We start from the raw sequence: 12,776 nt of genomic DNA on the forward strand, positions 1-12,776 counted from the left end.
AGAGACTATGAATATTTAATTTAACTGGAGGAATACAGAAGCTAAACTCTTCCAATCAACTGTGTAATTACGGTAACCAAACAATCATTTATGAGATACTTTGCAATTCATAAAAGTTTTTATTAAGAATTTGATAGTCGGGGTGCCTGGGTGGCTCAGTCAGTTAAGCGTCTGACTTCAGCTCAGGTCATGATCTCACAGTTCTCAGATTTGAGCCCCGCATCGGGCTCTGTGCTGGCAGCTTGGAGCCTGGAGCCTGCTTCGGATTCTGTGCCCCTCTCCCTCTCTCTCGCTCATGCTCACTCTCTCTCTCTCTCTCTCTCTCAAAAATAAATAAACATTAAAAAAGGTTTTTTAAAAAAAGGAAGAATTTGATGATCAGCTTGGAAACCATTTTTGATAGCCTATATTACTAGTATCTTTACCAAAAGGTACTCGTAAGAGTTTTGTTTATAATCTACTCAATGTCTACCCTTCATTTCAAATCAATTAAGATAAATAGTTATTTGAACTTTAAACTGTGATTTAAGCCAATGTTAACCATCAATTCTGGCAAGTTTCAGAAAGACTGTAGGCACTTGTTGCCAAGTAAGAAATGAATGGCATCAAAATACTCAAACTACCCGCCAGTGCTCCGGATACTGGCCGGTGTAAAAGGGGGGCCAGGTAGCCAAGTGAACCCCCTGGACAGCAGTGTCCTTGGAGGCTGTGGCCCAGGACAGGGACAGAAGCTGAACTAAGGCAGGCCTCCGTACAAATGCTGGCACGACAAAGGCACGCATCCAACCGAGGAGGCCTGTGTCACCATCTGCTCTCCCAAATCCTGCTGCAGAACAATGTCCCCTGGACTCGCCTAACTGATGTTTCCCATTATTTCAGCTCTATTCTGAGCCCTCGCTCTCTATCCCCAGCACCCAACATCTTCCATCTCACTCTTTCCACCTTCAAAGTACAGGTTTTCCCAATGTCAGAGTTCAGGGAAAAAGCGACAAAAACCTACCTCGATCCCTCTAATGGCTTCCCACCTCTCTGAGTACAATCAAACCCTCCCCAACCTGGCCTCCCACCGCGGTGCCCACTGCCCACCACACCCCAGCCCGAGTGGCCTCTCGCTCTTCCTTGAGCAGAACAAGCGCCCTCCCCACCGCGAATCCTCCTCTCGCCATTCTTTCTCTCTGCAACATTCCCCCCCAAGTATCTAATGGGTTGCCTCTTCACTTTTTCGAGGTTCTCTGCTCAACATTTTTTTAAAGTTTGGCTTGGAAAGGACTTCCCTGAGAACTCGATGAACAGCAGCCCCTCCCCCGCCACTCTATATCCTTGTCACCCTGCCTTAGTATTCTTCCTCACAATGTTCATGTCACTGCCCCTCACTCCCTATCAGAATAGAAACCCCTGTACAGGGACTGTGCTTTGCTCACTGCTCTCTTTCCAATGCCTACAACACACCTGGGACTTAGCAGGTGCTCAGAAAAGTACCTGTTGAATTAATGACCTTACCGACCTCTCAGCATTCTACTTTTCCTCTTGCTTTTACTGCCAATCCACTTCCCCTTGCCCCTCTCTCCATTACCGTCTCCTTTTCTCTAATGCTGGCTCAAACTTCGACAGTTTGCCCAAGTGAAGTCCAAACTTCATAACCTGATTATAAAGGTCTTCCACAATCTGGAACCAACCTACTTTTCTAGCCACATCCGCCATTAAACTCCCAAACCAACCTCTCTTTTCCTTCCAGTCAGGCTGTGTCACCATCTCCGATGACCTTATTCATTCATCTCTTTGTACTACCTCTCTCTCCCTATTCTTGAAGTCACAGCCTTCTCTCTACAAAGAACTTCTTTCCCACACTCATCTACTTTTATCTTTACTGTACTCATTACTCAATGAAATTTGTTTACATGTCATCTTATATTAATAGACCCAACAGAGTCTACATTTCTGAATTGTGGAATCTTACCCTTCTTTATATTTCCCATCATTACCTTACACATGTCTTTGAATATCCTAAATTGTCACTGAAGTATACCTTACATTCTACTATCAGAGTGAATGACCAAAACTTTGCCTTAGTATAAAATTGGCTCATTAAATTTAGAGCAAAGGACCAGACCGTTTAAATGCTTGTTTTGGACTTACTGCATTCTGAGTAAATCTCCTGAAAATCTCCTGCTGTCATCGAAAAGTTAGAACCGGGAGGAAGACTGTGGGGATCAACATCAGGGAAAAAGATGGGTCGAATCTGATCCGCTGACCTCCGGTTATTGCTAAACTGATGAATCCAAGGATAAAGCTTATATTTATTAACTTCAGAACATCTGCAAAATAGGAGCATAAAATTCAGTGTTAACTAAAAACGTCACCAAAAAAATCTACTTTAAACACTAAAATATAATCTGATTGAAGGTTTACTTATAAAACTCATTAATACTTAAAAGTGCTACCACTGTACCCCTCCCCAATTATCTGAAAATGCACATACACATGTAGATGAGCAACCAATCATGAATTAAAAGACAGGAAAAAAAATTAAAGTAAATTCAGAAATATAAATGTGTCGTTCACTCACATTTTAAAAAATGTATTTCCAAACTTCAGACTCAAGTAAAAACACAGTCCACTATTTTCTCAAAAAAGTGGTATGGGTTTCGTTTGCTACTCAACTATTCTAATTGTCTCCTTTTAACCTTCTCACCCCTCCCTAACTCATACTGCCACCAAGAAAACATTGTATTTAATTTAAACAAGGCAGCTAGTTCTTTTTTCCCAATGCACCTCTTCTGGCTTTAAAAATAACAACCCTTTTCCACTATTTTCTAAAAGAGGCCACAGAAATTCTGAGAGATGTTTCCAACTCAGTCATAGGAGCATACTTGGCCACTTTATAAGAATCTGATTAAGGGAAGAAGTTACGACTGCTACACCGAACTCTGATTCCATTAAAGAAACCAATGGGTGGAGAAGTTTAGGGAACAGAGAGAAAACACTCCTTCCCGGATCATACATACAGTCTTGCAATTCTGCACAGGAAGCATTTCTGTTTTGTGGGATATCTCATCATTTTCTAAAAAGTCACTTATCCATCCTGTTTCAACATTCTGCTAACTAGGAACTGATTAAAAGTGGTATTTTGTATAAGCAACTTGATGTTAATATAAGAAACAATTATGACACATATAATCAAACACTATGTATTTATCTTCAAATTCAGAATGGCTCAAAAATAGGTAAGTCAATCTGATTCTGAGAAATTACTATTTCTAGCAAAAAGTAAATTAAATACCTGTTGAGTACAAAGTTGGAAGAAAAGAGCATAAAAAAACTCCATTCATTTCCTTGACAAGCATAACCTAGCATAGCTATCTCCCAGGCCAGTCTTCCTAGTCCAGCACCAGGTACCAGAATATTTACTTTAGAAGGATCCCTGAAATGAAATAAGGCAATTATGTCCAACCCCTCAAAGAAAAAAAAAAAAAAAGACAAAATCCACATTAACTAAAAACTTAGATATTCAGTAAGTTCACTCAAGACTCTGACTTCTTAAAATTGAGAAGTACTTCTAAACATAAATGAAAAATAAGAGTATGAGGAATTATCACATGTGCAGATATCGGGTGAAGGTTTCATGCTCTAAATATTTTTCAGGAAAGAAAGGAGTCACCTTATATCTAAACTTACAAAGACACTCATATTCCCAAGTAGCTGTCACTTGAACAACAACTACCTCAAAAAGACGAATCATCCCCAGGGAAGGGATCCCGATACACACAAAGACTGAACAAAATTATTTTATCATGGAACAGTAAAACAAAACATTATTTCTAAAGCCTGTAGCAAATACAATGGTTTGTGTGACTAAGATAAAACGTATGTAGATTTTAACGTGTTAGGTGTATCTGTAAGAGTCTACGGATTTTGCCGGCACAAGAACCTGGAGGGAGGGTGTCCTCATGGGCGGAGTGAGGAAGCGCCTCCTAACTGAGCACAGACAGTGGCAAGCAGGTCACACCAAACCACTGGCTCTCCCCCGATGAGCATCACACTACAGTCACAACTTCTCTTCACCGTAAGATCCACCATCCACTTTCAAATGGCTAACAGCCTTAGCAAAGCAAGGGACTTTCTCAGAAATTCCAGTCCGATAGAACTCTAGGGGAACTAAAATGGCATTCTTACAGAAATCAGCTGCCATCACGTCAATTAAGAAGGAATTTCATTATTATCTGCATTCTCCAAATTTGGCTCATAAATCAAATCCAGGGGCGCCAGGGTGGCTCAGGGGGTTAAGCATCTCAGAGCCTGGAGCCCGCTTCGGATTCTGTGTCTCCCTCTTCTCTCTGCCCCCACGCCGCTCATGCTCAGTCTCTCTCAAAAATAAATGAACGTTAACTTTATAAAAAAAAAAAACAAATCCAATTTCCAAATCTACTCCCATGTAGAACTCTTTTTTAAATCTTTATACCACATGGTCTTTAAGTTTGGTGTGCGCCACCAAATAGCAACAGGTCTTTTCACTAGTGGCCCATATGGTAACCTCAGCATTTCCCATTCTGAAATGAAGAAGAAACAAACAGAACCATGGGGCTTTTGACAATTCAGTCGATAAATATAGTAACGTGGGAATTTGTCCACGGTCATCCAGTCTGAAACATATTACGTATGTATTTGCATAAAAACCTTAACAAAGTCTCTTTAGTTTCACTGTTTAATTTTATATATACAATAAGGCACAACCAAGATTTGTTAAAAAATCATTTCTGACAAGTAGGCTTATTCTGATATAGACATTCTTTAATATTTGAGATGAGCAAACTGATGCCAAGTGGTCATAGAACAGTTTTCACTAAAATAAAATGCTTTCTTATTTCAGATTACACACAATGTCTCTACGTGTGAACACTTTAATATTTTTTCTTTTTTTGTTTTGTTTTTAGAGAAATAGAGAATGCAAGCGGGAGAGAAGGGCAGAGGGAGGGAGAGAGAGAGAAAGACAGAGAGAGAGAGAGAGAGAGAGAGACTGACTGACCCAAGCAGGCTCCATGCTCAGCACGGAGCCCGATGTGCAGCTCAATCCCATGGTCCTGGGATTGTGACCTGAACTGAAATCAAGAATCGGACACTCAACTAACTGACCCTCCCAGGCGCCCCAACACTTTAATTTTTAATTGACTTTATAGATTAAACTTTAAATTTTTTAATTTTTAAGTAATCTGTACGTCCAATGTGGGGCTCGAACTTACAACCCCAAGATCAAGAGTCAGACGTTCTTCTGACTGAGCCAGCCAGGTGCCTCTGATTACATTTCTTTTTTTTTTTTTTTTTTTAATGTTTATTTATTTTTGAGACAGAGAGAGAGCATGAATGGTGGAGGGTCAGAGAGAGGGAGACACAGAATCCGAAGCAGGCTCCGGGCTCCAAGTTGTCAGCACAGAGCCCGACGCGGGGCTCGAATTCACAGACCGTGAGATCATGACCTGAGCCGAAGTCCGATGCTCAACTGACTGACCCAGGCGCCCCTGATTACATTTCTAATGAAGAGAATGGGTACCGTCCTCTCGCTTGGTGTAGACCTACCTGTACCAGTATCTAACAAGCACATACATATTTTTAGTATCAGAATTTGTAAAACTACAAGCCATAGAACTCTGTGCTACCCTTTGTTTAAAGGACATGCCACTGTGACACCTCACCCAGGCCTGCCTCTCTCATTTCCACTCCCTATCAGATCCACCAAAACCCTTAGTCTCCCAGAATTACCTCTTTATTTTTCTCAGTTCCTATTTGCCCAATCAAAACATGCATTTTTCCCAAGTGACCGTTCTCACCTTAGATTAAAAAAAAAAAAAAAAAAAAAGCAAAGTAATGCAACAAAAAGTAAATGATATGGAAGTAAATTCATAGAGTATTTAAACTGTTATAAAAATAATCACTAATAATTTCTGAATGGCTGATGAGCTGAGTAAAATATTACCATGAAGAAATTAGAAATCCTGCTAACCCTAAGGGGGCAGTTGTGTTAACAATGGTGCTGGACAATTATTTTGTTAACTTATGGAAAGCTAAACTTTATGACCAAATTCTCCTTACCTAAAAAGGCCTATAGAACTCTCTACCCCCACCTTGTGGCAGAAAGTGCCATATAAAACTACTAAAAAGCTATCAAGCCGTGGAATGCAGACTATATCAAGGCCCCAGACTAAGAGCAGAGATCATGATAGATCTATCTATTATATAATATATATTTCTGTGGGTATATAAAAGACACATTAAAATAAATGCCACAGAATTGAAAAAACAGTCAAAAATCAAGCAATGAATGAATGCCATGGCGAGAATTTTTCCCTAAATTTTTGTCCTTAGCTAGATTTGTTTTTCATTGGGTTATTATATGAGGGATACTAACAGCATAATGGAAAGCGTCTCTAATTTAATGTGTATGAAACTAAAACATGCTAAAAGGCAGTTTCCGCTAGGACTCCAGGTCAACTCTACAGCATTTCAATGAAGATATTTCTGCGGAAAATAAGAGAACTAGAAGTCTACATATAGACTTTGGGGTGAGGTGACTTTAACCTTGCCTAAAACTTAGAAAACCAGGCATAGAGGCATATTACATGGGGCTCAATAATCAAATGATGCTGCTGGAGATTCTTCGCAAAGAAATGTAAGCTAACAGGTCTACCTACTTATTAAGGTCCGACTATGGACAAGCAGTATGTTTGCTACCAATGTGGCACCCCTGAGAAGAGCAGGAAAAGTTTCAACAGTTTACCCCAGACAAGCAAGAATGAAGAGCGTACTCCTGTAAGGACAGGGCAGGGGCCCCTGCGTGTCTAAAGAGGCCGTGCATCGTGCCTGTCCCACGCTCCGTGTTCCAACCATCATCAGCAGTAATTGCTCTTCTTGAGAGAGGTTTCCTTTATCGCACACAGAATGATTTCTGTGCTGCGGCTGCAGGATTAGCAAGTTCCAAAACACAAAAGACTTTCTCTTGGGTCAACATGACCCCTGGAGGTCAGGAGCGCGCGCAACTTTCAGGCACTTGGGAGTGTTCCGTCCTGCTTGAACTGTAGCAGTTCTCTGTTCAATACAGTAAAAGCCACTAACCACTTGCGACTACTGAACACTTAAAACGTGGCTAGTCCAAGTTGAGAGGTGTTGCAAGTGTGAAACAGATGCCAGATTTCAAAGATCTAGTATAAAAAAGGAATGTAAAATACCTCATTAATAATCTCACATACTGATTATATGCTGAAATAATATTTCAGATACACTGGGCTATTAAAGTATATTATTAATTTCACCTGTGACTTTTTATGTGGCTATTACAGAAGTTAAAATAACATATACAGCTTGCATTTTATTTCTATTGACCGGGGCTGATCCACACACAGAAATAGTAAAAACACAATTTTGAGCAAAAGCCAATTGTGAAATGACACCACAAACCATTCTTTGAACTTTTACAATAAAAAGAATAATAAAATATATTGTTTATAAAGGTATATGAACACGTAGTTAATGTCGGAAGGCTAGAGTAACAAATTCATATTAGCTATTATCTCTGGAAAGAGATAAGAATATATACTCAGCATGGTTTGCAGGGCATGGTTTCAACTGTGTCTATAATGTTTCTTTTACAAAATATATGCCAAAAAACCCACGCAAATTTAAAAAAAACAAAAAAAAACAAAAAAAAAAAGCCCTGAAGTACATATGCAAAATTTAAAGGTCTAACAGAGGTAGGCATTCAAATATTTTTTATTCGAAGTAGAAAATGGGTTAGAAACCCCATTACTGTCTAACCCCTTCAAAAATATGATCCCAGTTTACCTCTTCATCCACTCTTAACACAGAACTCCACGTATCAAACAACTCCTCACCAATTCCAGAAAACACCTCCTCCTCACCTTAATCTTCAGAGCTTCTACACACCCACAGAAACTCAGTTTAAATGATCACCTACCTCATTCATCGATGAAGTCGTTCCCAAATATCCCAGGCAAAGCTTGAACTCACTACCCAGTGCTCTCAGCACTTCATACCTGTTATAGTTTATATTCCAAGTTCTTCTATGCCCCACAGACCAGTCACCTGTTTCTGTAAATAAGACTTCATTGCAACACAGTCCATACACATAGACATATGGTCTGTGGCTGTGTCCCCCAACAACAGAGAAAAGCCTAAAATATTTACTAGCTGGCCCTTTAAGAAGTTTGCCATCCCAACACTACACGTCTGGAACCTCTCTCCTACTCCTACACAGAGCTTCCTTAACCTGTTTTATGATTGAATAAGTATTCTAGTACATGACTGTAACATAATGTATCAAAATCTACTAAGGACATTTCCATTCTTTCCCATCTTTTGTTAGTATAATGTTAAAATTAATACCCTTGGCATAAATGATCTTTCACATTCAGGAATAAATATATCTGTAGAAAGCTTCCCCAAAATTGAATTTCAAGAGTCAAAAGATAAACTTTAAAATTTTGTTAAATATTACCAAGTTGCCCTCCATAAGACTGTACTGATTTATTCTTCCATCAGCAAGCTATAGGCTTCTTCCGGTCTTCAGTAAGTTGTGTAATTTTTAAACTTTGCATTGTAATAGGTGGAAAATGGCATCTTAGTGTGTTTTTCACATTTGCATATTCTTAGGAGATGGAGTTCCTTGTATTTCATGTTCTGTGTACTATTTACACTATTTTTCTACTGGGTTATTAGTATACATTGTTTTCCCACTGAGATATTACTCTAGATTTGTAAGCACTTGAAATCCTGAATTTTAAGAGCTTGAGATCTTGTTTGAAAGACATCTGAAATATTTGTCTTTGGCCTAAGAGGGCTTTCAGGATGAGGGGGTATATCTAAATTTTCAGGCTCTACTCTTGCATTATTTGGCAGTCTACATTTCCTCTATTTTCTCGTTTTAAATGGTTTCTTTTAGCTAAAAGAATCCTTTCATAAATTATATAGTCCTTATTTTAATCTAAGTAGAAAAAATGCTTCTTTAAAGCTCATCCTAATGCCCGACTATATGAGACAAAAATATATTCAACTAGGCAACTGTGTACCTGTTATCTCTTTGGAGTGAACTGCAAAGACATGATAGATTTCTCCCACACACACACAAAATACCACTTCAAATTCTTCTAAACTAGGATGGGCTAATGAAATTAAGACCTAAATATACAGTCTGACAGTTTTCAGAATTCATAAGAGAATACAGTTTCACATGGCTGTGCTTTTTCATCTCAGGACTCAAGACTCTCTTTCCTTAGCAGCTATAAACTTTATAGCATAAAATTCTTAAATTCAAATGATTAAATGATTAGATAGTCACCTGAAAAATTAAAACTCTCCATCCATTCAGTTCAGACCACCAACTGAAATGTTACTGTGCTTATGTTCGTATTTAAGAAAAAGCTTTAAAATTGCATTGCTAATTTCAATGAGCAACTGCTCACTAAAGCAGAGTCCAAGTCTATTTAAACCCTAAACAGACTAGAAGCTAGTAATTACTGAAATGGTTGGCATCCGGCACAATTAAACAGCATTTCCTTAATGAACAGAGACCCCAATACATGTGTCAATCTGTGGCTTCAAAGCTGCTTGTGCTTGTAAATTCAGGCATTTAAAAACTCTAAGCAAACAAATAAAAATAAAAACTCTAAACAGAGACAAACTGGACCAACTCATGACAAGTGTGTTTTCATAGGAAAAAAATACTTTAATGATCACAGGCATAGTTAATTCTATGCATATTTAAATATATTCTCTTTTAGAGACGGCTCAGTTAGAAAAAGCCTCCACTAAAATTTCAGAAAGAACCCGACACACCGGGAACAAGGTGGTGAAAAGAGGAGGACCTGGTTTGGTGCTGTCGTTTCTATCTCTGGGGGTGCTGTGCTTTTCGCAGAACTTCCAACAGCGCTATGTTGGGACAGAGCATCGGGGATTCACCACCTCTGTGGTCCGTAGGAGCCACTATGAGGAGGGCCCAGGAAAGAATTTGCCGTTTTCAGTGGAAAACAAGTGGTGGTTACTTGTTATGATGACTACGGACTTTGGATTTGCTGCGCCTTTTTTTTTTTTATAGTAAGACACCAATTGCTTAAGAAAGAAGGATGTCTGGGGCGCCTGGGTGGCTCAGTCGGTTAAGCATCTGACTTCGGCTCAGGTCATGATCTTGAGGTCCGTGAGTTCGAGCCCCGCGTCGGGCTCTGTGCTGACAGCTCAGAGCCCAGAGCCTGTTTCAGATTCTGCGTCTCTCTCTGACCCTCCCCCATTCAAGCTCTGTCTCTGTCTCAAAAATAAATAAAGGTTGAAAAAAAAAAGAATTAAGGATGTTTTAATTAATCCATTAAACAGATGTGAAAAGGAGCATTTTAAGAAGCGCAGTCTCTCTGAAAAATGGATCAAACTCTTGAATTCAACATACTCAATATGTTTGTAAATAAACTTATGGCATGAATCCTTAATGCCTCTTCTCTGAAACCTGGAATGTAATAATTGTGCTTACTTTTTATTTAGGAAATGTTCCAGAATTTGTTTGGTCAAAATATGTGTGTAATTTAGCCTCTTTCTTGGTTTTAAATTTTGAGATTTAATTTTTGATTACTAGGTCAGGACCTTGTTGGTAATTTATGTTCTATAAAATACAAATTTGACTTTGTTGTCCCACAATAATTTTTTTTAATTGAAAAAGAGGAAGAAGTGTACTTTTAGTCTTTACTTTGAGGCAGTAAAATTGTTTTTCTTCATGAGTGATAATTACTTAATCATGAGTAAAACCAATAGTGAGTGTATAGAGTGAAGTACAAGAGCTTTTTTCCCTCCAGACTTGTTACCTAAAACTAAATTTTTTGCCTTGATAAATTTGCTATTGACCAATACTAGTTTTGTTTAGACTGAATAAAAGTAGAATATCTGAAATGAAATGTAAAAAAAAAAAAAAAGAAAGAACCCAAGCAGACGTAAATTCGAGTCAAATCCAGCCTGAAATATGAAGACATCAAATTCCCATGTGCTTGCTGTGGCATAAATAGGGGCCTGGAAATTTATCCGACACTCAACGCTGACCAGGACTGAGCTAAGAATCAACCTGGATTCTGAAGGGCTGTATTAATGTCCCTTCCAAGGACGAGGGGTTTACTTTTTTATGGCAAAGTTATGACTTTAATACAGATATTGACTTTAGTGTTTTATTAGCTTCATGTTTTTAAGGTTCTATGACAGCTCATCTTACCAACTATAAGGAAACCAACCTACATTAAAGAAAAACAAATGACATAGGAAAAGATAATGAAAGGTTCTCACCAGGTCCAAGAATGGCACAAAAAAAAGAAGGCTGACAGATACTTTGGCACACTCCATTCAAAGTTTAAATACACCAGTCTACTTTTATAATATTATTTACTTTCAGGGAAGGGAAATGGGTGGCTGGGTAACAGTTATGGGAAAGAGACTTTAAATCCTGTTAAGTTTTTAAATTTTTGAATACTGTGATATGTTTTAACAAATCAAAATCATTTAATTATTATTTTTAAAATAAATGATTACAATCATTAAGAGTTAATCCATCCTTTTCTCACCAGTCCACATTCTATCTTTCAGTAGGAATAGTAATAATAATAGTAGATAGATAACAGCAAAATAATGTTCTGTATAGTTCACCAGGAAATTTAACAATGGCAAGCCCTATCGTAAAGCTTTTTTTTTTTTACCGTTTTATTTATTTTTGACAGAGAGAGAGAGACAGAGCATGAGCGAGGGAGGGGTAGAGAGAGAGGGAGATACAGAATCTGAAGCCGGCTCCAGGCTCTAAGCTGTCGGCACAGAGCACGACGCGGGGCTCGAACCCACAAACCATGAGATCATGACCTGAGCCGAAGCTGGAGGCTTAACCAACTGAGCCACCCAGGCGCCTGATAGCTGACATTGTTATACTGACTGGACAGCATGGTAATATACATGATTCATTGATCGTGACTAAATGAGTATGAACAAAGTCATGTCGAAAGTGCTAGAAATGATGCTGACATAAGCATTTGGCATTTAGCTTTCCAAAAATACCCCAAATTTGGTACATTCCAATTATAAAGAGTCTCACTTCATAACCTACTTTTCAAAAACAGAAATAATTTGAATTTTGAGAAATACCTGGATTTTATGTTTATAGGAGCTATTCAGCTATTATGTATTATTTTTAGAGCAGAGCACTGAATATATACACTGACAGCACCAACTAGAAACTATGAGTATAACATCCTACAATATAATCTACAATATATCAATGTTTATAAAAGTCCATAAAATTGAAAACACTTGTTTATGAAAAATAAGGAAATGAGAGATTATATCATAATTCTTTTTTAAGTTTACTTATTTTGAGAGAGAGAGAGAGAGAGAGAGAGAGAGAATGCATGTGGGAGAGGCAGAGAGACAGAGGGAGAGAGAGAGAATCCCAAGCGGATCTGTACTATCAACATGAAGCCTGATGCAGGGCTCAAACTCACGAACTGCAAGATCACGACCTGAGCTGAAATCAAGAGTTGGATGCTTAACTGACTGTTATCCTAATGTAGGATAAGAAAATCTGTAGCATGTATTAAAGTAAACAAAGATAGCCTTTAACAACTGTGTGATTTTTAGCTATTTATTCCAACTTGAGCCCTCAGTTTTCAAAACAAACGTTATTGAGGAAGAAGACTTCATATCTTAAAGAAAAATTAAAAGCATATTTCAACATTGCCACCTCAATATTCCCTAGTCAA

General features: G+C 38.3%; 1 protein-coding gene across 6 annotated transcripts in view; it reads right to left on the reverse strand.

The window, feature by feature from the left end:
- The window catches only part of CARNMT1 (carnosine N-methyltransferase 1), a 43,820-nt gene that overhangs the window by 13,243 nt on the left and 17,801 nt on the right, over positions 1–12,776 (reverse strand). For all 6 annotated transcript variants that reach the window (XM_042912607.1, XM_042912609.1, XM_042912613.1 and 3 more), the window contains 2 exons: positions 3,281–3,421; positions 2,137–2,315 (listed from right to left, as the gene is read on the reverse strand). In XM_042912607.1, the coding sequence (XP_042768541.1) occupies positions 2,137–2,315; positions 3,281–3,421 (320 nt within the window). The remainder of the gene's footprint in view (positions 1–2,136; positions 2,316–3,280; positions 3,422–12,776) is intronic.

This window comes from Panthera leo, chromosome D4 (genome assembly GCF_018350215.1).
Source record: "Panthera leo isolate Ple1 chromosome D4, P.leo_Ple1_pat1.1, whole genome shotgun sequence".
Classification (NCBI taxonomy): Eukaryota; Metazoa; Chordata; class Mammalia; order Carnivora; family Felidae; genus Panthera; species Panthera leo.